Source organism: Natator depressus, chromosome 2 (genome assembly GCF_965152275.1).
Source record: "Natator depressus isolate rNatDep1 chromosome 2, rNatDep2.hap1, whole genome shotgun sequence".
In the NCBI taxonomy this organism is placed as follows: domain Eukaryota; kingdom Metazoa; phylum Chordata; order Testudines; family Cheloniidae; genus Natator; species Natator depressus.
This window is the reverse complement of record NC_134235.1, coordinates 211,625,447-211,650,047: the sequence shown is the minus strand read 5'-3', so window position 1 is coordinate 211,650,047 and position 24,601 is coordinate 211,625,447. Positions and strand designations below refer to the sequence as shown.

The window sequence follows — 24,601 nt, the reverse complement described above, 5'->3', positions numbered from 1 at the left end:
TGATGTGCAAATGTTTGAGTGATATAGGGACCCATATGCAAGGGGTTGGTTCAGGCTAAAACTGGCTATCAAACAGAGGACATGCTAGTTGAATGAAGAAAGAATTTTGAAGAATTTTTAAGGTCAGCTCTGCCATTGACCTATTGTGATAACTGGGCATACCAATTTACCCTAATTGTGAGTTCAACTGCAAAAAATTAGTGTAAGTTAATAAGTTATTGTAATAACCTAGAACAACAAATACTGATGGGAAAAGGTGCAAAACAAGACAGAAAGGCCTACTGATATAACTCAGGGACTGTGTTAACATCATGTTAACATCATGCTTGGTAAACAAGAGAAGTGGGGAACCAGAAATCAGTGAACCAAAACTGGTGTGGCTGAAACTAGGCCTGACTGGACAAAATAAGGAGCAGATGAGCTATTCCACCCACCAGTCCCTTTTGGGTTCCTTAAAGAAAGAGACTTTGAGAGAAAAACTGGCTACTGGAAAGAGCTTCACTAGCCCCACTTTCTTCACCTTAATCCTGAGTAATGCCTGACAAGACCAGGCCAGAGAGAGGGAGCCAGAGGAAATCTCCAACTTCACTGGCTCCAGTTAAACTCCAACCACCACCTGAGATGCAAGACTTTGTACCTCTCCTCACCTCCATGTGTCCTTTTCCTTCCCTACCTTATTTTGTCTCTTTCCCCTCTCTCTCCTTTTTCCTTCTGTGTTACAAGAGTCTGGCTTAGCTGGGCAAGACTGCATATTCTGCACCACTGCCATAAGTCTGTGACCAAGAAGGCAGCTAAAAGCAGTGCTCTACGCAGCCTGATACTGGTACAAGTTTGCCAGATCTCGGAGTGGCTGATATGACCATGTACTGTGCCCGTGTTTTTTTCAACAGTGAGGTTATAAGTGAGAGTCAACATAAGAGACAGAAGCTACATTTTCTATCTTTACAGTTCTTTCATCTCCCCCTTTTGAGTCTGCTTGTCTTGTTTTGTCATCTTCAGAAATGGGATTGTTAACAAGATCAACAACTCCAGCCCATCTCAACCAAACTTCTTCTCTTTTCCTCAAAAGGACAATTATTACCACATTTGCTACCAGCTAAGACTGTCAAACCAGGGGGGTTTCCATTCTAAAAACTCTCTCCAGGTAAAGGGAAGGGGAACAAAATATATAGTTAAGAATAAAGTCTTATTTAATACTGTACATTTCAAGTTCTTTAACTATTTTTCCTTTGGTTTTGTATCTTTAATAAAAGGTTAGAAGGAATGTGTTTGGCATGGTAATAAGCAGACGGAGGTCTCTGTAAGCCAAACGCCAAACCTTGTTTAATACTGTTTAGTGTTAGACAGTGACTGGGTTATGTTAACACCTTTAGCCCATATATTCCATCTAAATTAATACAACAGATCTGCCTTGTGATCTTGTGCAAGACACTTCACCTCTTTGTGCCTGTTTTTTCTTCCACCACTTTGCCTACCTTGTCTATTTATGTTGCGAGCTTGGTAGAGCAGTGATTATCTCTCATTATATGTTTGCACAGTACCTAGAACAATAACCTCCAATCTCATTTGGGATCTTTAGAGTCTAATGTCATACAAATAATAAAAATAGCAACACAAAAATTAAAATGGATAAAAGCAGACAGACAGCATTTTTAAATAATTTGTGAAATACCACCTGTCACATCTCACCACAGAATGGAATTTTTCTGGGAAAATTAGTAAAAAAAAAAAAAAAATCACACACACAAACCAGTGTAGTTGCAGTGTGATTCATAGCTTAACAAAGATATTAGTCATGGGCATTGCCATGAGAACAAATCTGGAAGTTATGGAGATGGTTCTAATCCACTAAAGCATGAGACTCCAAATCTTCCCAATCACAAGAGAGCAGCGGTTGTCAAACTGGGGTTGGGACCCCAAAGTGGGTCACGACCCCATTTTAATGGGGTCACCAGGGCTGCCATTAAACTTGCTGGGGTCTGGGTCCAAAGCCCGAGCCCCAACCATCCAGGGCCGAAGCCCAAGGCCCACTGTCCGGGGCTGAAGCCCAAGCATGAGCCTCACTGCCCAGGGCTGAAGCTGAAGCCCGAGGGCTTCAGCCCTGGGTGTCAGGACTCAGGTTACCGGCCTCCCACCTGGGGCTGAACCCCTTGGGCTTTGGCTTTGCTCCCCCCCTCCCACCTGAGGTGGCAGGGCTCAGGTGGGCTCAGGCTTTGGTCCCCCCCTTCTGGGGTCATGTAGTTATTTTTGTTTTCAGAAGGGGATTGCAGTGCAATGAAGTTAGAGAACCCCTGCACTAGAGCAAAAGAAACTGGAGCATGAGAGTAGCCTAAGCTCTTTGGGGCAGGGATCAACTTTCTGTTCTGTGTTGTACAGCACCTAGCACAAGAGGCCCTGGTCTATGACTAGGGCTCCTAGGCGCTATGGCAATGCAAATAATAAATAATAGCAATAATAATAAAGGTAATGGTTCTGAGTCTACCAGACTAAGCACTCATGTTAAAAGGTCCCCTCTCTATATATGGTGTTCTACTGAAAGACATCTGAGAAGAAACACCTTGAGGACATAGGTATATTATTCTCTTTCTCCAGAACATTTATTTTATAATTAAAATGGAAAACCACCTTGCTGCTAAAGAGTTAGTGCAGTGATGTTAAAACCAGCACTTGGAAAAAACTCACATGAAGATCATGGACCTGAAATTCTGAGCTTTGTATGACCTTTAGAGAAGTCTCAGTCTGGTCTTCTCCAGCAGGATCTGGGATCACCTTTTACCTCAGATGACTTCCTGATAGAGTGAACTGTGATGGCCTACAAAGAATTTGTTCTTATACAGACACACTAAGCCTACCACAGAAGATAATGATTGCAGAAGGAAGTTTTATCTCTTGAATCTAGGAGGTCATAAGCCCAACATTAACCTACCAGGTGAACAGAGTCCTGTGAGATGAGATTTTGTTTTGAAGAAAGTCTGGAACAGAGCATTTGGCAGAGTTTGAATCTCTGGCAAAGAGTTCATTGTAGCTCATATTAAAAGTTTTCTAATAGTCAGAGGGACTCAAAATGAAAGGAATTTTCAAAACAAACTTTCATTTTTTTACTTGAGTTGTTTTATTTTGGCCCATGAGATTAGATATATATATACAGATGTGTTTTTGCCAGTAAGTGTAGAAAAAACAGTTTATAAATGACATGTACTGCTTAGGTAAAGAGCCAGGTTTTTTTCAATCTATCAGTTATGCTCTGACACTCTCTATATTGCATTGTATATGTTTTTAAAATGTGTTTTTTAAAAAGAATTAAATATTTGTGTTTAAATTTTCAAATTGGCCTCTGCAAATACACAAAAAAAATGGGTGAATACCTGTTTGTTTGCACAACTATGGCAGTTAGACGTGCAATTACCCAGTCAACTTACTATCACAGGGTTGGAGAGAATTTGGGCCCAACTTCATCTGTGCCTGGTTTACCCCACACATCATGGGAGTGACAGTCCATAAAGCAAGTGACTGACAGCTAGGCTAGCTAAGAGATAAACTACAGCCCGTGGTGTGCATGGAAAGGGAGCTGGCAGGAACAACAGTGTGGGGGGAGGCATTCCAGGAACTAGAGAAAGACCAGTGACGGCTTCCTGTGGGAATCCAATGTGGAGTGCTAGGAGGAAAACTATGTGCTGGGGAGGCTCCTCCATAACCAATGGGGATTCCTTATGGGGAACAGGTGCTGGAACTAGGTCTGCTGGGGCACCCCCTGGCTTGAAGTGATTTCCATCATACATAGGGTGTACAAATTGGTTCAGTGGCTCTCAGCACCCCAACTATACAAACTGTTCCACCAACCCTGCTATGGGAAGGAGGTGGGGAAGGAGCCTAGGTAAGTCTTGGCAGAAGGTGACAGAGAACAGGCTAAGAGCCTGGCTACAGAAGGATCCTAGGGAGGAGAAATTGTTGCATAAGTATCTTAATGCCAGACTGGGTAAGTGACCCTATTATAGATACCGAAGGTTATTTTTTAGAAATAATTTATTATGGAGATGCTGGCTGTGGCTTCACAGTTAAGCTTGAGTTCCAGTTTGAACTTACAGCAGGATTCAACTGCTTTGTAACGTATGAAAAGTAAAGTGCATCCTCCCCTAAACTTACACTTGTAAAAACAGAATACATGTACAGAGAATTTACCAGTAATTGATTAGTTTGTATTAAAACTAATCTTAAGATGTGTCCTTTAAGAAATTTAGCTTCTGTGTCTTTTCCTTGTTCTGAATGATCTTGTTAATGGAATAATGTAGAAACTTCAAACATTTTACATGGTTAAAATTAACTGAAATGTTGTGCACAAGTTATATCTGAAGAAATTAGGCTCCTGGGGTATGGCTACACACCACCCACGGCTGGCTTGGATCAGCTGACTCAGGCTCGCAGGGTTCAGGCTGTGGGACTATAAAATTGCAGGGTAGACATTCAGGCTCAGATGGAGTCTGGGCTTTGGGGCTCTACCCAGTCGTGGGGTCCCAGAACTCGGGCTCCAGCACAAGCCCAAATGTCTACACTGCAATTTTACAGCCCCGCAGCCTGAGCCCCGTGAGCCCAAATCAGCTGACATGGGGCAGCTGTGGGTGTTTAATTGCTGTACAGACATACCCTTAGTGACCATTTTTTATAATCACTGACTACATGGGCTACAGACAGGGTAAGGTCAACAGCTCAGAAAAGTCTTAAGTGGGGCCATTGTGATAGCACCACTCCTCCTCCATAGCTAATTTGCAGGTAACAATTCTATTGGTTATAATGAGTTAGTGATAAAAGGAACACTGGACAAATATGTCAAGAGTTCTCATTGGTAGATGACTTGGCTCATCTTTCACTGTTCTTTACAGATTCTGTCAGTGATTCTCAAACTCATTTCACTGTGATTCCCTTCTGACAGCAAAAATTACTATGCGACCCCTGGAGGGGGGAACAAAGCCTGAGCCCAACTGAGCCCCGCCGCCCTGGGTGGAGGAAGCCAAACCCAAAGCCCGAGACAAACCGTCCCGGGCGGGGGGGGGGCCAAAGTCGAAGCCCGAGGGCTTCAGCCCCGGGTGGCGGGCCTGTAACCTGAGCCCCGCCATCCAGGGATGAAGCCCTTGGGCTTTGGCTTCCGCCCTGGGAGGTGGGGCTCAGGCTTCAGCTTCAGCCCCAGCCCCAGGCCATAGCAAGTCTAATGTCAGACCTGGTGACCCCATTAAAATGGGGTCCTGACCCACTTTGGGTCCTGACCCACTGTTTTAAACCATAGTTGTATACTAGCTTGGGCATCAGGGCTTGAAAAGCCCCCCATGACACTGCTGCTCTGGCTCCGCTCTGCACCAAGGCAGCACCGCAGGGGGATCTGAGGCATGAGCACAGGAGTCCAGAGACATCAGGCTCTGAAATGAGCTTCCCTTGCCCTTCCTTTCATATAACATCGGTCTCTGTAACACAGCCCTCTATACTAATAAATCAATAGCAAATGAAGAGTCAGAATCACTGCTACACTTCAGCTGCTTTGTGCTGCTCTTAAAACACAGAGCTATAAATCCCTTTTAATCAGCCACTGTGCAATGGCTCTTTTAATGTGCATTGGTGTACTGGTGAAGTTTTAAAGTTGATCCCACATATTTTCAAATCATTAGAAGAAATATCACATAGTAGCATTCTCTTTTCTTGTTTACTACGACAGTTTTAATTAAAAAAAGACCATGGAAATTCCAAGACAAAACTCTTTTAAAATGGAGTTAAGGTTGAGAGTATCTGTCAGTAATTTAAGGACAAAAACATTACAGAGATATTGTAATAATCCCAAAAACAAGCACTGCAAACCTAGGAAATCCAGAGTTAAGGATGACTCTTGTATCTGATGTGATTTTAGGGGTCAGAGGCAAACTAATCTTAGCTCTTTCTCATTTACCTTTATCGGATCAACATTTTATGACTAATATCTTCTCCTAAAGTGTACATTTTAAAATTAGCTCACTAAGGGGGGAATCAAGGGGCTAAAATCATGTATACTGCTTTGAACATTTTTAAGTAAACCACTAGCCTTACATTTGTGTTTTAAAACCTTAATATCCCTAAATAGACTAGCATCAAGAAAGCCCACCTAGTAGTGGCTGTAAATTTCAGCTGGTTAAATGCTAAAAAATGAATTTAATTTGCTCTTCCTGCTGTTCTGTTTTTGGGCAGAGGTACACTAATGATGTGATGTCCCTGTAATTGTGAGTCTCCTACTCTAGCCTGCTTGGCGCTGTACAAGCTTTCAGCTAGCTAGATTGTGACTTCACCTTTCTGTCCTACTAATAAGTATTCTTAATTATTTTCCTTTTGATAGGTACCTATCCTATTATGAAAATTTTAAGAAAAATCATGTGTTAAATCTGAAATACAAAATGCGGTGCACCAATACCTCCACACACTTGGTTGGCATCTCAGCTGGCTTATCAAATATTAGAAAGCGGTACCATCCTGGTGTTAGTGAATGGTCACATATGAGATCTTGAATAGCTGATTGCTGTAGTTGTGATGAATCGAAATCAACGCTCCGGTAAGGACTTTGAAGGATCTGATGTCCACCAGGGTAACATTCAAGAGCTGTGGAAACAAATATAAGATAATATTTAAGATATAATCTGTCTGTCAAACAAATATTATTATAGAAGGTTTTAAATCCTCTTAACTAGAAAACATGAAAATGCTACAGTATTGCTAGCCAAATTTTATTGCACTTGGGGCCTGATCTGTTGGTTTTTGGGTTGGCAAAAAAGAGGAACAATTAAACATGAAGATATGAAGAAATCTTTATGTGTGAAGGATGGGAACAGTGTGGTGACTAACCCTAAAGAGGTATGGAAAGAACATTTTCAAAGGCTGTTAAATGAGAAGAGAGAGTTGCTAGTGAATGTAACCCTGACAAGTATGGGGAAGTCTCAAAAGGTACTGATCTCTGTAGAGACAGAAACACTGAATAAGATGAAGAATGGTAAAGCAACTGGTGAAGATAAGTCTTGATATGATCAAGACAGTTGGAGATATTGGAGTAAAGTGGCTTCAAAGATTACTATATGTTTGCTGGGATCTAGATAGGATACCAGATGGCTTGAGAATGGAATTGATTATGCCTCTTTGCAAGAGTAAGGGAGATACAAACACCAATCGGGGCATCACTCTGTTAAGTCAGTCTCTGAAAGTCACTGAGAGAGCTCTGGAGGCAACGTTAAGGTGCAATGTAGAGTAAAGTATAGGAGAGGAGCAATAAGGCCTTAGGAAGGGATAACAGATGCAATATTTGCAATGAAACAGAAGTTTGAAAGAATGATAAATGAAGAGTGTAACTGCTACATAGCATATATTGATGTTGAGAAAGCATATCATTTGGTTCAATGGGAGCAGGTGTAGGGACTATTGAAATGGATGGGAGGGAGGTGTCATGAAGTGGAGAGAAGCTGTACTGAGGGTCAACAGCTAAGGTGCTAACAACATAGGGAATTTCAGAAAATTCTGAGATGACAGTGGTATTGAGACAAGGCAGTGTGCGATGTCCACTTCTCTTTATCCTAGTTATGGAGTTAATTAGTAGGAGAACCAAGCCTGTGGAGACATAGAGAAAACTGATGTATGCTGTTGATCTGGGCCTTTTGGCTGACAGCAAAGAGGAATTGATAAATATGGTATCAGAGCAGACATCTGTGTTTGAAGACCATGGTTTGAAGGTACACACACAGAAAACTGAAGTTATGCAAGTAGGGAAGTTGGAAGAAGAGCTGTTGATTGAAGTTTCCAGACACAAGTTGAATCAAAAGAAAGAACTGTGTATTTGGGAAGTACATTTAATGCCATCAGGGAGAGATCTGGAGAACTGAAAAGAAGAATCCAGTGTGAATGGATGAAAGCAAAAAACGTAACAGGAGTACTGAGGGACCAGTACCAAACTGAAAGGAAAAATGTATGCTGTGTGTATTCCAAACTGCTCTACGGTTTGGAAACAGTGGGTCTTATGGAGATGGAAGAAAAGAAGATATAGGTTGCTGAAAATAATATACCGAAGAGAATGTCAGGCAAGCGGAGGGTATATGGAGTGTGCATGGAAGAAATTAGAGGGAAGATGAACTTGAAGCTCTCAATGATAGATAGGCTGGCAAGCGCATGTCTGAGGTAGGGTGGTCATTTGATAAGAATGGAAAAAGAACAATCAGCAAAGAAAGCATGGGAGGAAGAGAACAGCAAGAAAGGATGTGGAAGGCCAAGAATAAAATGGAAAGACACTGTCAAGAAATATTTGAAGAGAAAAGGACTGAAACTCCAAGAGGAATTGTGAGCAACTCCAACACAGTGAAAAGAGGAAAAGGAGTTGAGAAGTGAAGTGGGGCCTGATCTATACCCCATAAAAGTCAGTGGGACTATTTCCATTATCTTCAACGGGCTTTGGATCAGGCCCCAAAACTCTGATCTTGTTAGTGCCAAATTAAGTTATATTTGTCAAATACAGTAAGGGTCTGTTTTCACTACAAAATGAATCATGTGTTAGCACAATTCTTTGCCATGATTAATGGTATCTGTGTTATAATGGCTGTTTTCTTATCTTTGTGGACAGCAAACATGATCTGATAACTATGTTAGTCTTTAAGCCTAGCTCAAAGAACTATGGAGGTCATGGTTATGTAAATACTGCAAAAAGCACTTTTGCTCAAGGTGTTAACTTCATAATTCATTTGTTGTACATGAAACCTTTTAATCTAAAATAGGAGAAGGTGGTCAAGAATATAATAGGAAAGTCAAAATCATACTCCTAAAGGACTAAGGACTCTCCAAAGGTCCCTTGCACTCAATCTATCTTTTCACAGTGTGGTCAACTGAAACTGACATATGACAGCAGAAACCCATACATGAAGAGCAAGATTACTCCTAATTGCACAAGAACACCATATATGTGCAGGAAGTTACCACAAACGGGTGTGGAAATGGGTAGACATTTAGTTACATACACAAAAGGCTATCTGACTCACACAATGAATTGTAGCAAGTGTAATTACAACTATGGATGCACAGGCATGGATATATTTTTGCACATCTAAGTGATGTTCTAGCCTCAGAGTCTTAACACTGCAGTTACGAAAGCCAACAAGAGGCACTCCACCAACAAAATGTGAAGGAAATTTTAACCATAGCTTTTAAAAAGGTGGAAATGTTTCCAGGAAATAAAACAATAAAAGCTTTGAGCTTCTGATCTTGAGACATTGGGATGGCTTTGCTGATCTGTTAAAAGTAAGAAGGTTCTTGCTGATGGAATTTCTACAGATAAAACCATATATAATAAATCTGTGAATGGCTGCTCTTTCTTAAGAAAGGAAGCTAGATTGTGAAAATACCTAAACTTTAAAAATATTAAAAGTATATTGCTTATTAAAAATACCAGATTGATACTGCCAGCAATAGATAGTCTCTCTCTACTCACAGAAGAGGTAAAGAATAACCTTTAGGAGTGAAAGGATGGTGCAGACTGCCTTTTGTGAAACTACTAAAAAAGGCACCATTTGGTGCCAGTTGTTAAGGTGTTTCTTCATATATTGACTCATACATTTAATCTTAACACTCACCATACTAGAACCATAAGTCAAGTAGAACTATAAAGCAAGCAAATGGAGTGGAGCTGATCTGATATTTGAATACTAGCAGTGTGAACCACAACTGTTTCTTCAATTTTTGTATCTTTACGTGTTCAATCTTTATTTGCAAGTTGCATGATGCAATTAGCTCATATTGATTGATATATATATATATATATATTTTCTATGTGAGATATATAGGATAAAAGAATGTATCCATTTAATTCACTGTGGCATTGGTAGTAAAAAAATTTCATATCACTGTTCTGATAAACGTACTTGTGAGTAAGCTTCCCAAATCACATAATCCTCTCTTTCTAATGCAGAAGATGTCCTAGTGGAACAAAAGATCTCATCTCTTTCAAGCAGAATATAAGGATCCTGCAGTCTTCCAAAGACTGGTTATTTAATCTGTTATGCCTTTAGGCAACTCAAGCACATAACAATAGCTTTATCTTCCACCATCTAAGTGCAGATGGAAGTGGATGTGATGGACTATGTCACTACTGTGTTTTTTTGCACTGCTTGCAATACCCTGTAGGCTATTCATGTCCATACAGGATGACCTTACTGAGAATTTATCCTTCATCGGAATTTGAGGGAAACCCTTGTGAGAATCAAAGGTCAGTCATGTCTATTATTCAAATGTCCTCTAAACAGGCTTCAACATAAGTAGCTCATGAACCATAATCAGAATTTTCATTCTGTCTTCTATCTTTTATATGTTTCTTCTGCCTACACAATGTGGCAATGCCTTCAGTGGTTTCCCTTCTGTAACTGAATCTCTTCTCTAACAATTAGTACTAATTATTTTCTCCATGACTAAGTATAATGTTTGAGTCAAATTACACATCAGACAAACCTTTCATTTTACTGAAATCTTAATTTGATATGCAGATATCATACTGATTACGCATATCACTTCTACCTCTTGGCATAGTGTCAGAGTAATTATAAACTTTTTCCTATCAAAAGGTCACAGGATCATTAATCCTAAAATAAAGATCAGATAATAATGGATATTTTTACTTAGTTCACAGCATTATGCATATGGTTTGTGAATGTGATCCAGCTATTCATATACACAACTTTTTGCTGTCTTTGGAGATATGCTAACTTTTCCGTATCTCTCATTTTGAAATATTATGTTGCATGTTATAACATCTGGTTGCATTCTGGTCCCACTCTGCAATACAGCTGCAAATGACTGTCATGATCAGGGATTTTAACTAACTGTTCTTTGTGTGTGCAATGTTTGCGTTGTATAACTGGATACTCTAGGAAACTAGCATATAGAATTTTTTGTTTTTAAATTGCACATTGCGAACAACTGTCTTCTGTATTCACTATGCCTGAAATTCACCTTTGCAGCAGGCTGACACAAGGCTTATGCATTAAAAACTAGGGCTGGTTGAAATATTTCAATAAAAATTCTTTTAATGGAAAATTGGGTTTTTCAATTAAACAGATTTGTTAGTGAAAAGAGCTTTCTGATGAAAATGTTAAGTTTTAATTGAAAAAAATGGGCTGAAAGCTGGAAAATTGGGGCGGGGGGGAGCTTGGCTCAAAGTTTTCCATTTTTCAATGAAAAGTCAAAATTTTCAGTGGGAATTTTTTTTCTGGCCAGCTCTACTAAAGGTCCACTTAAGACTTCTACATATGGCTTACACAGTCATGCATAGCCTAGTGTTGAACCTTTGCCTAGGAATTAGTTTCACTCTAAAGACTTTTAAAGTAATGGTGAGACTTTCAAACGTGCTCAGCCCATACAACCTTAATTCTGCCCCCTTCTGCTCATGCATTATGGAACCTCAGCTAATTACATAATCACATCTTTTTTTTTATTCCACAGGACTCCTGTCTAATTCAGTACACAGGATGGATGGCGCTCATCGAATGGATATCTATTCAATAGTTGGCTGTTTTTTATCCTCATTATTCAATGTGTGGTTTCAAAACTTATTTACTTCACGTCATCCAAACCCTGCACTGAATATAGACTTATTCATTGCCTCATGGAATTTTCTATGTCAATGAGCTCCGTAGAAACAATAGCAGTAATTGCATGGGCAACTTCAGTTCTGGCATTTTCTGTCTTTGAGTGGCAAAGAGTCCTGTGGCATCTTATAGACTAACAGACATATTGGAGCATAAGCTTTCGTGGGTGAATATCCACTTCGTCAGATAAGCTTATGCTGCAATACGTCTGTTAGTCTATAAGGTGCCACAGGACTCTTTGCCGCTTTTACAGATCCAGACTAAAATGGCTACCCCTCTGTCTTTGAGTGTCTGACTTTGCAACATTAACATTCTTTTAACAGAGGTATTGGTGTCTTTTGTATATAATTTCCTACATTTTTCAAAAAGAAAACTGAAAGAACAGAAATTCCATCATGGATCATGAGCAGGGTTGGAACCTTTAAAGACACAGCACAGACCTCTGCCACCGGAACTTGCAAATCAACTGATAACAATAATAGGCTGTATTCTCTATGTGGAACAGTCACTAGAAAATAGGGTGACCATATTTCCCAAAGAGAAAAACCAGCCACTTGACTGAGGGCCCCCCCACCACATGCTGTTGCCCGGGTGCTGGAACCCTGTGGGAGTCCCATCAGGAGGTTGCTACCTAGGTGCTGGAACACTGTGGATGGGCCCCCGCATGCTGGAACACTGCTTCCCCCACTCCAGCCCTGCCTCCCCCCTGCTGGGGGCTGGCACCTCCGCTCATCCCTTCTGCACTGCACCCCACTTTTTTGACAAAAGTGGGCATTTGTCCTGTTTGCTCTTGTCAACTGATCAAGTCAGCAAGGACAAACGGGACAAATGCCTCCTTTTGGAAAAGAAGTCGGGACAGCCAGGACAGGGCTTAAAAGTGGGACTGTCCCAGCCAAAACAGGATGTAAGGTCACCCTACTAGAAGGGGACTAAACCCACACTTTGCCAGTTAGGTTCACAGCTATTTGTTGATGGTATTGTCAGGCCTGCAGAACCTGAAATTGAACTGAGGATTCTTGAAGGGCATATTCTCTACAAATGAGACTCTTCTGCTGCTCCTCCCACCAGCCACCTAACCTGCTCCTGTCTTCCCTCCCACATTCTTCTCCTTACCTCTGCATCTGTTTCAGGCTGCTTCCCCTTAGTTCTCACTTTCTGCATAAGTCTTAACAGGGGAGCAGTGAGAGCACAGGAGAGAGTTTCTTTGCTCCCAATTCCAGTGCCTGGCACCACAGTGCCCCTAGCTGCCAGGAGGTGCAATGAAAGTCCCTTGTTAAAACATGCTCGGTGTGGCTGGTACAGAGTTCTGAAGGGGTGGACCATGCTCAGTACAGACAGAAAATTTGGAGAATTTTGCTGCCCAGAAACTAACAAAACTCTCAACTGAGCATGTGCAAACAGTAATTTTCAAAGGCTTATAACTCAGTCAAATTTTGATGGATTCTGACAAGGACAGAAAAAGTCACTTTGAGACAGCAAGGTGACACTCCTTCCTTGCCTTCCATGCCAAACTTCAACTGCCTGCTCCAAATCATGGCAACACTAGAGAGACTCAATTAAACAGTTATAAATATTTTTAACGTGGGCCAAACATTTTCCTTTAATCTTGTTCTCAGAAATAGATTAACCTTTTTGCTGAAACTTTCCAAAAAAGTTCTGCCTGAGGCCAACACCTGGCAAATTTCAACCCCAAAAGTTAAAACTGGCAAAGTTATAAGCAACTGAAAACAAGGTCTGATAATGGAAAGTTGTCAGGCAACCTAAACTATGGTCAGCGCTACCAGCACTGCCTATCATGGGGCATATGTAGGAAATGTTTTAATATACAAATGTGCAAATATATATAGATATTAAAAACAAATTATGACATGCCATTGGAGGAACCTATTTGCGATAGTCATAAAATGACACTCCAGGAAAATAAGAAGTAATCTCAAGAGCTTAATTTGCAATATAATAAAATACGCCATTATGTGAAAATCATCTTTTCCTGACAGAGTGCAGTACAATCAGATACATCAAAAGATTCACCTTTGTTCTCTCTCTCTCTTTTTGGGGGAAGAGGGAGGGACATTTAAAAAATCTTACCATGTTTAGTAAGACTAAGTACTTTAATAGAAAGTTTACATTTTAACTATTTGGTTTTAAGATAATTAAAGAAATCTTACAGTTAAACTATAAAACTGCACAGTAGAGTAACATCACAGACTTGACTTAAATTTAAAATAAAGAAATCCAAAATTTGGATTGGGAATCTAATTCTCTCTCATAGATGCAAAACAGAAATAATTCAGTTAAAATCACTGGAGCTACACTGGTGTAATTTACAAAATTACAAAAAAACCAATGTCAGGAAAATCGGCTCTTTTTGAGAGAAACTCAAACTCTCCTATTTTGTCTAGGTACTACAGCACATATTTTCTGATGAAAAACAGTACAGTGAGACTCATGGGAAAATATGCAAATATTTGTTAGAATTTGAGTTTCTCTTTCATATTCAATGGACATTTCCCCAAACACCTGCACACTTTCCCATGCATCCACACCACTATTTAATAGAAGGTTCTGAGCTTCAAGGAAGATTCAGTCTCATTGTTTCTCAGTTCTAATATTTATTCTAACATTTTCTTCAGGAATGCTATGCTTCCTGTGCCAAGGCTTACTCATTATAGGCTCGATCCTGCAAGGTGCTGAGCACTCTGGCACTGATCCAGGAAAGTGCTTACAACTGTGCTTGACTTTAAGAACAAGTAGTCGCGTTGGCTATCCTAATGTCTGCGATATATAAAATAGAACTGTTACAGAGCCTTTATCCATCGCAGCACTGTTAGGCAATGGAGATGAAATAATACATATTTCCATAAAATCACTCTTTCAAAAAACTAGAAGTGAGATATATAAAAATAGCTACTGCTCTAGTTTTAATTATGAATTAAATTGTTACAGATGTTAGAACTCTTGCAGCTTATCATGTTGACAATTTGAGTTTTTAACATTCTTAAATATTCATATAAGACACTTAAAAATGTGTAAACATGTTAACATAATACAGTGTAATGGTTCAGCATATAACATACTATTCTATCAATTCTTTATGAGGATTTTCCCCCAAAAAATACTAAAATAAGAAATGTTTAAGACATCTTATAACTCACAACAATCCTTAATTCTTGGTTTTGCAGAGGTCTCAGGTCAGGGTGTGACAATACATACCACATGTGCTGCAATAGTTAAGGATAATAGGACATGTTTAAGAAAAGAGTGGAGAGAAGTTAAGAATGTTAAACGATTTTAAATTATGCATTTCCTTTCTAGATGTTGATTGTAATAGCAACATAATACTGAAAAAGAATTTTTCAGAATTTCTCTAGTTCATTAAATTTCCCTCTTCCAGTAAAGTTAGTTATATATAATTACCAGACTGGAAAGTGAATATAAATTTAAGTGGAAACAAAGGAGAAGAGGAGGGACGCTACTGACGGGAGTCTTCATGATTTGGAGTGCATGGCTCCCGCTGGAGACTGGTAAAACAGTATTTTTACTAAGGGTCTGATTCAAAGCCTGCTGAAGTAATGGGAGGCTTTATATCAAAATCAATTGGCACTGGATCAGGCTCTTAATGTATATATGTGCTTGAAGAAACTATGGCTAATGGGTCAATTAGGCTCTGCCTACACTACAGTGGCACAGCTGTACCGCTGCAGCTCCGCCGTTGTAAGATCTCCCGTGTAGCCGATCTATGCCAGCGGGAAAGAGCTCTCCCGCCAGCATAATTAAACCACAAGCAGCAGTATCTATGTTAGAGGGAGAGCATCTCCCACCAACACAGCGCTGTCCACAATGGCGCTTTGGTTGGTGAAACTTTTGTTAGTCGGGGTGTGTTTTTTCACACCTCTGACAGACAAAAGTTTTACTGACAAAAGTGCTAGTATAGACAAAGCCTTGGGCATTATTGTAGTCAGAAAATCTATTTGAGTTAAACAGTATTTTCCCCAACACCTTGGTCAGCTTTATTTCAATAGTCAGTGCTTACGCTGCCAGGGTAAGCACTGACTATTGCAGAGCAGTTCATTTCCCAGCATTGGAGACATAACACCCTTGCCCCAAGGAAGAAGAGGAGCAAGTACCTGCCATCCCTGAACCTGCTGAACAAAGCAGAAGCTGGTTGTTCCTGGCAAAACCTGGCGTTCAGAGAATTGGCAGAAGTCATGGGGAAGTTGAAAATTTCTGGACAAAGTATCAAGTAAAGGGAGGGAGAAGACCAAGCAATTGCTTAGGGCCCTGTGCAGCTCAAGGACCTTCTCCCCCCCCCCCCCCCGCTTTTTTATGTGTGAGGGGAGCAAAATGTTCCTGCTTAGGGCCCCCAGTGGGCTATCGCCCCCTCTGAGCAAACAGCTAATGGTACAAGGGATTTGAAAGAACTGGGGAAGCAGCGGGGTGGAGAGTTCCCACCTGAGTGGCCCAAGCCTGGGGGGCGTCAAGGTGGGTCGTCGTCCCCTTAAAGCTGGTCCCAGTCTGTCCATGATTTTGGAGTCTTTGCTTCAGGGATAGCTCCAAGGCTGCTCCCAAGCCCCCCCCCCGCACTCGCTACATCCAGCACCCCCGCGCCACCCCTTACCTTGCTGGCAGGGCGCTGCCTTCAGGCCCAGCAGCACCAGCCCAAGCCAGAGGGGCCAGGCTCGCAGCGCCGGGAGTTGCATTGCCCAGAAGGCGGCTACCCTCAGAGGGGTGCTGGGGGCTTCCTCCCTTCAGTCCCCCGCAGCCTCCTGCCCCGGGGCTCAGCAGAGCAGCCTGGCGCCGCTCTAACTCTGTGCCTGCGCCTGGAGGGGCGGGGGCTGCTGGCGCTAAGGTGCCTCCACAAGGCAAAGGCACCGCGAGCCAGCCCGGTCCCGGGACGGCCTCACACGCCCGCTCCGGCTCCCGGGAAGCAGCAGCCGCAGCCGCCGCAGCTGGCGCGAAGCGGAGCAGGGAGGGGAGCGCGGGGAAGGAGCTGCGGCCGGCAGGGGCTGTGGGGCGCGCTCTCCCGGCGGTCTCTGCTGCTGCTTGCCAGCTTCTCGGCTGACGCGTGGCTTCAGGACACAGGCACTTGTGACGCCGGGGAGCGCCCGGTGCCTGCCGCCGAGCTGCGCTGGGAGCTGTCCGCTCTGGCGTGCCTTCGTTCCCCAGCGCTGCAGCTGGCTTGGGAAATCCCCGAGCTGCGTGGGACACTCCCCAGTTTTGGTTGGTGGGATTCTGTGTTTTCCATCCGACCTTTCCCCTGCCCTGCATTTCAGTTCGGCCAAGGTGTCCGCAGACCGAGAAAATGGGTCCTCCACTTCGCTCCCCACCCTGGGGCTCCCGGTTTCACAGAAGTGGGCCCCCGTTTTTGAATATGTAATGAAATGCAAAAAAAGCCAGTTTCAGCTAGCTTTATTGTTAGATTTTGAACACTTCGCTAAAACGCCAGAACGTACAACAGCAAAAGACCCAAACACTGGAGTAACTTTCAAAAGCTGCAGTGTTCGAGTTCATTATCTTAGCATAAGAGTTAAAGCACCTCTTTACGGTGACAGATTTTCAAAGAAGGCTGCAAAGCTCCCATATTTGCAAATGGCTTGTAAGTTATTTGTGTCCATGCACAAATTATCCATTCTGCACAGGCATTTAAGTGTTTTTGCTGGCAAATGCACGAGCACAGCAAGTACATACACTTTTGCAGAATTTCCCTGTTGCCCTCCCCTTTGCAAAGGAAGCCCTAAAATAAATAAATGGCACTGACACCTGTAAGTCTGGAAGTGTGATCACTGTATACACAGGACACCTAAAACTTAAACAACATATTCCATTCTACTAAACTTCTGCAAAGAAAACTATTATTCTACAGAGACTGTTGTAAGGCAGGCACTGAGGTCTGCTGGGGCTCTGCAGAGAGGTGCTATTTAACCCTAGTGAAATTCTGTATTCAACATTCTGAAATAGTGGAGCAAGAAAACCTTTAAGTGTTAGTGTTAACCTTTAAGCCAGTGTTAGACTCCAGGAGCCCAGGGCAGAAAATGAAGCCAGAACCCCGCCATGCAAGGCTGAAGCCGAAGCCAAAGTCCAAGCAACTTGGGCCCACTGTGGCTCCTGCCCTGCTTGCTACCCACTAGCGCTGGCCCTGGCTTTTAATCTACTGGATATGTAGAAAAACAGTTGCCGTGCCACAGGTGACCTGTGGAGTTTTTATAGCATGTTGGGGGGGCCTCAGAAGGAAAAAGGTTGACAACCCTTACTCTAAGGGATTTTAGTGCAGAATTGGGATCTTTGGTTCTAGATCACATTTCAGTATACAGCACCAGATCAATATGAACTGAGAATGCTCATTTGTTATATGCATTTATTTATTGAATTCATTCTATGGCTAATTTTACACCATCATAAGAGGTTAAATTTGCTAATGTAGATTCCACTGGCTTTGCTAAAAATTGTAAGGCTTTTGAGTGGCATTTGTTTTTCAAAATGCTTTTAAAATTTTCACAGAGGATTTTTAACACTACCTTGTAAATGTACTCCATGTTGACACTGTTTAACTTTTATAAATAATGACATCTTTAGTGTATTTTGGCTCCTAATTCTCTTTCATGTTTGACCTGTTGTATATACTGAATTTGACTTATGTACTCAAAGACTTCATTATAGTAATCTAATGTAACGTGGCTTGGATAAGCAATACAAGATTTAATCTAAATTGTGGAATACATATGTATAATATTTAGGGGCTGATCTAAAGCCAAATGAAATCAAATGGAGTCTTTTCATTGACTTCAATGGGCTTTGGCTCAAGCCCTTACCATTTTATGGCTCTCAAGTATTTTTCCTATTTGCTACATAATGGCTTGAAACCTAACACATGCAAGTCTATAAATAGTGTATTCAGAATGTACCAGGACATCTGAGTCTGGAAACATAAAGCCCTTTGGTTTATGGGATTCTAATTTTTATTTTTTATTAACCTAATGTGATATAGCAGTGACATGTGTAATTGTACCAATCATTTAGGTGTGGTATGCTCCCACACATTTATTTTTATCTTTTTGTGTTTATCTTTGTGTGTGCACTCAACTTGCTTAACTATAATGAACATAAAGTGGAAAAAAATATAGGCCGCTGTGATGGTTCTCTGTGTTCCCAGGACTGCAAGTCACTGAGGTAGGTACCCCCGGCCTCTAGCAAGAGATAGCGTTGCCTGTGATGGCAGCCCTAATGCCACCAGCCTGTTAGCTACTCAAGCACTCTCCTTTGGTCTGTGCCAGCCTGGATTTTGCCTTACAGGTTAACAATAGGTGCACCCCAGTCCCTGAATCCCTTTGAAACATTCCCCAGGCCCTGTATCCCTTTGAAACATTCTCTTGTAACATCCAGCCCCTGGGTCTGGCTAGTCAGAGAATTCCCAGATCCTCTGCCACAAAGGAGTTACATACCCCAGTTTATTACTTTTACCTTAAATCATCACCCCTGTGGGTTTGTCATGTTTAAAATAAGACAGCGCTTATGAGCACTTATAATAGAACAAAGATTAATTTAAGTGAAAATAGAGGTTCCACTAGAAACAAGATAGCAATAGAAGCAAAAGGTTACAATACAAAACAAAATAATAAAACAAACTAGGGCCTACACTTATTAAAAGTTACCTTTCTTATCTAATAAAGTAGGGTCTCCCCAAAGTTTAGTCTGTTGTAGAGCTTGCTGGCTTCACCGGAACCAGGATCCAAACTTTCATGGAAACACTCCTGCTCCACAAGATGTTTCCTCAGTGAATGGATGCAGACCTCTCCCTCCTCTGTGATACAGAAACAATCTTTTGTCCTTATTCAGAGACAGGGTGATCCCATGGCTGTTGTAAAGTCACTTTTTAACCTCCAAGTAGTTTTGATTGTTTGCAGTTGTCTCTGATGGTTTTCATTGATAGCCTTGGGATACAGTAAAGCTACACAAATGAGCCTTGCATTACATCACTGGCTAACTAGGGATGGGTGACAACTCCCTCCTTAAATGGGCCAGCACTAAGGCATATTATTCCTGGTGACTAACTTCTACTCCAAGACCATAAAGCATACTTTCCATATAGTTATGTTATTCCTTAAATATTACCTGTACATACATCTCTCAATGACTGAGTCTTGATAAGCTATGAGTTTTCGGTAGATACCTTACTGCAGGGATCTGCAACCTTTGGCCTGCGGTCCGCCAGGGTAAGCCCCCGCTGGGCCAGACCGGTTTGTTTACCTGCCGCGTCCTCAGGTTCAGCCAATCGCAGCTCCCACTGGCCCGCGCCACTTCCCGCAGCCCACATTGGCCTGGAACAGCGAACCGTGGCCAGTGGGAGCTGCGATCGGCCGAACCTGCGGACGCGGCAGGTAAACAAACCAGCCCAGCCTGCCAGAGGGCTTACCCTGGCAGGCCGCGGGCCAAAGGTTGCCGATCCCTGCCTTACTTTTAGCCCTTATGGGTTTGGTGTAGTGGGTTTGTCATGTTTAAAATAAGAGTTGTTTGCACAGAACAAGGGACCCTTTGCCAAGGGATCTATGTGTCACACCTCAGTCTGTAGTCATTACTCAAATGGGCCCTGATTCAGGAAAGCACTTTAGCATGTACTTAAGTCTTAATGATTTCAGTGGGACTTAAATATGTGGTTAAAGTTAAGCATGTGGTTAAACATTCTCTTCCTGAATAGGGATGATTTCCAGAATCAGGGCCATACATTTCAGTAAGGCTGCTCACGGGAGTAAAGGTTTGGCCCAATAGCCTTGATCTTGCAAACTCTTGTGTACATGCTTAACGTTATGCTCATGAGTAATCCCATTGGCTTGACTGCTGAGCACATGTGTTTGCAGCATTGAGGCCTATATTTGTCCTTGTCACTTTGATATTTGTCAAAGAAAATCAGCTGTTACTGAATAAAATCTCTTGGCTTCATTCAAAATTAACTAAATTGTGCATTCCAATATTTTATTTCTGCTCAAATACCTAGGAGAAAAAGGTATTCTGTTATAAAATACTTACGTTACTCACACTGAAGTGATGAACAAACAACATTTGATCATCAAATTCAGAATTTTTTCTGTTAATATCATAAGCCTTGATCCTACAAAAATTTCTGCATGTGCTTAATTTTAAGGATGCGAGTTGTCCTACTGAACTCAGTGGGATTACTCATGCTTAAAGTTAATCATGTATAAGATTTTTTTCAAGATTGGAACCTTTAGTGTTTTTTTTAAAACGTTAGTGGTTTTTTAAAACTGGATCCAATTGAAAAAAAATATTATACACAAAAATAATTTCCACAACAAGCATTTCTCAGGTTTAGCTTCTCAAGAAAATCCAGGAGAAGAGAATGGTTTGGCTTCACTTTTTTCCTGAAAACTAAGATTCATACCATTTAATAAACTTACTAATCAGCCTTCTTTGTTGCTAAAAGTGACCCACAAAAATCCCATTGTCAACAATATTAACTACAAGTAGAAAAATCCAACAACATATTTTGGTTCTTATTCAATGGCTCCTTCTAAGTGACTTTTGAAGGCTTGTCTTTCTTCTATTCTCAGTAAGTGTCACTCAGGAGTATCTTGGCCTTCTCATCTTCCTTTTGGTAGCATGGCTTTGACTATGATGGCTTGCTGCTCTACCTCTCCCCCTTCAGCTGGCATTGCATCTCTTATTGATATCACTTACTGGATTGTTCTATCACCAATGGAAACTTAACAAAGCACTGGTCTAAGTGCAGAATGAAGGGGATCATCCCCCTCCCAGTTTCCTCTGACGGACTGGGTTCTGGCCACTGCTGGATGTAGTACAATGTAGGCTTACCAGACTAGCCATTAGATGAATGTATGCTGTGAAATCAAATGAAATCAAATGAAAACTCTGATGTCCTTGCGGAATAACATATTGATAAATAATAATTATTCATAGCAACAATCATAATCATTGGAGTTTGTGACCAATCTGTTAGACCTCATATTCAAACCTGAGGGTGAAAGTTTGGCAGTTATCATACTGTTTTCTTGTTGGCCTAGATATAGTGCCCTGGTCTTAGAAGCTGGAGGTCCTGGCTTCAGGTCCTGGGCATGCACTGGCTACAGGGAATACATAGGTGTCCTTAAATTTTTCTATGACGTCCAGTAAGGAGTTTGCTATTGCTACTGGGTTTTTTTTTTAATATGGAAGGCACTTAGATACTATGGTGACAAGTGACAGCATAAAATCCTGAGACAGAGCATGCTAAATGTAACGATACTCTAAAGCAGGAGTTCCACAGATGGAAGGCTTGCAGGATCAGATCCATTCAGTTGATTAGGAGTTCAAGTGATAAATACTCAAATCCAATGTAGAAGATCCCAGTCCAGATTTTATTCTGTTAAAACTTTTTGAAGTCAGTGGGATTGTTATCTGAGTAGATAAATGAGTAAAATTTCAGGATTTGACTCTAATAATACTTAGAATGTGTGTAGTGCTTTTCCTACTCCAATTGAAATTGGTGGGAGTTTGTCTAATCAGAAGTAGAACTGTAGAAACAGATGTACTCTAAATGGCCAGTCCTCAGCTGGTGTTAGTTGAATTGAGTTACACCAGTTGAGGACTGGGTCCAGAGTTTCTGTTTTTATGCAAATATTACTAATAAGAAATTATGGCATTAAAACAGAAAACAGATTACAGAGAAGCAGAAGATATTCTGATCAGATTTTTCAGTTTACCATCAGGCACTGGTAAGCCTTTAAGCAAGAATTTAAAGGAACGTATATTCTCCTTATATCTCACCAATGGAAAAATAAGTTTTCTCTGTGTTTCCTAGACAGAATACAGTTGTTTATTTTTCTTGGATTGAATGTAGACTTCTGACTGCAGACAGCACTTTTCTTTTAGCAAAGTACAGGATGCATAGCTCTTTTTGGCACATCGTTTGGGGGTGTTGGAATGATATTCTAATGTTTTGTTAATGCTCTGTCTTTAGCTGTTGGGGGGTCTGAGTATTTAGGTTAAAGCAATGGTGTTCTTTAAAGTGTTTAAAAGACTAGAGTATGACTTTAAAAGGACACACATTGGTTTACACGAGAATGTAGAACTTAGCACAGACTTCATTAATCTGAAGTGTTTATTGTAAACAAAATGCTCCCCAGGTGTCCTACAGAAATGCACAAAGTAACATCGTTAGGTTTTCGTATTTTTTAAAAAATCAAATATGAAAATTAGCTGTTATGTTTTTTCTGAACTACACCAAGTTTGAAATTCATTACATCATAATGAACCTACAACTTGCCACTGTTAAAACAAATTCATATGAATTTCAGTTATTTTGCATTACAGTAATGTCCAGAAGCCCCAGTCAGTACTGAAGGTCCCATTGTACTAGATTCTGTAAAAAAGAACAGTAAGAGACAGTCCTTGAGTTCAGTGGGACTACACAAGTGTAGTTATGCAGGTCCCAAAGTACTGAAGAATCAGGCTCATTATAGTACTGAGTAATTTAATTTTTTAAACTATAAAATAAATACCAGTATTCCTTAAACCTCTGTATCGGGTTTCTTCAGGATTATTCTATGAAAAGAGCCAACATTGTTCTGTTTGCTATCTGTTTGCTATTCAATTCTGGTTGTTGTTGTTGTTATGTATTTTTATTGTGATAGCCTCTTAGGGTATAGCTACACAGCAACTAAACACCAGCAGCTGTTCTGTGCCAGTTGACACTGGCTCGGACTACTGGGTTGTGTGATTGCTGTATGTAGACTTCCCGGCATAGGGTGGAGCCTGGACTTTAGGACCCTCCCACCTCACAAGATCGTAGGGCCCAGGCTCCAGCCCGAGCCTGGATGTCAACACAACAATGACACGGCCCTGCAGCTCGAGCCTGGCCAGCCATGGTGTCTAGTTTCTGTGTAGACATATACTTAGGTCCTAATCAGGGATGAGGGCTCCATTGTCTTAGGCCCTTTACAAACACATACCTTAGACTTTAAGCTCTTGTTATGTCTACGCTGCAGTTGGGAGCGTGCTTTCCAGCTCAGATAGACAGACCTAGCTCAGCTCAAGCTAATGTGCTAGAAATAACAGTGTAGCCTGGCAGAGCAGGGGCAGGTATATGTACGAACCCATGGGGGTCTGGGCAGGTTTGTACTCAGCTGGCTAGCCCAAGCTGTTGCCCGTGCTACCCCCAGCTACATTACTACTTTTAGTGCACTAGTTCAAGAAGAGGTAATGCTTGTCTGTCTCCCCAAAATGGGAAGCATATTCCCAGCTGCAGAGTAGATGTACTCTAAGTATAAGAGCAGAGACAGCACAAGATAACAATGAGGCCAGGTATTTAGTGTTCACAGCCCACCCGCTGCTTAATCATTGTCAGACATGCAACAGTAGCCTTAAATTCTTATGAATCTAACCTCTTCCTTGACTAAGGCCCCCAATCCTGCAAACATGCTGTGATACAGCATGGCCAGAGGGCAGCAGGAGAGTACTTTTTTTTTTTTTTTGAAGCAGAAAAGAATTTTATTTGTGTAACACTTACAAGGAATCACCAAAAAGGATAAAGCAAAACTATGCAACAAAACAAAAGCAAACATAAGGTATAACACAGCAGCCTTCAGGAGGGAGAAGTGTTCAGGCTAGCCTGGGCCCAGAGCGGGGGGGCTTCCTCGACACTCGTGGTCTTCCACCCTCCTGAGTTACCTGGTGGCCTAGAGCGGGGGGGCTTCCTCGACACTCATGGTCTTCTACCCCTTCGAGTTACCTAGTGCCACGCCCAGTGTCACCGATTATTCCTCTCCTGAGAGTGCCCGACAAGATGGGCAGGGCTGCGGGGTGGGCGGTTTGGGGGTAGGGGGGACATACACCACGTGTGATAGGACCCCTCCTAGGTGACAGTGATGATGGTATCCACAGCGGCAACGGCTGGGGCTGGGGTCTCTCGCTCTTCCCCTCAATCAAAGGGTCAGACGGAGGGAACCGGACGGGGTCACCGAGCAGAGAACCTC

General features: G+C 41.7%; 1 protein-coding gene across 1 annotated transcript in view; it reads right to left on the bottom strand.

The window, feature by feature from the left end:
- VWDE (von Willebrand factor D and EGF domains) overlaps positions 1–6,548 on the bottom strand; it is a 62,055-nt gene extending 55,507 nt beyond the window's left edge. The window contains exon 1 of the mRNA XM_074945843.1: positions 6,425–6,548. Coding sequence (XP_074801944.1) covers positions 6,425–6,445 — 21 coding nt within the window. The 5' untranslated portion in view covers positions 6,446–6,548. The remainder of the gene's footprint in view (positions 1–6,424) is intronic.
- Between the last annotated feature and the right edge of the window lie 18,053 nt (positions 6,549–24,601).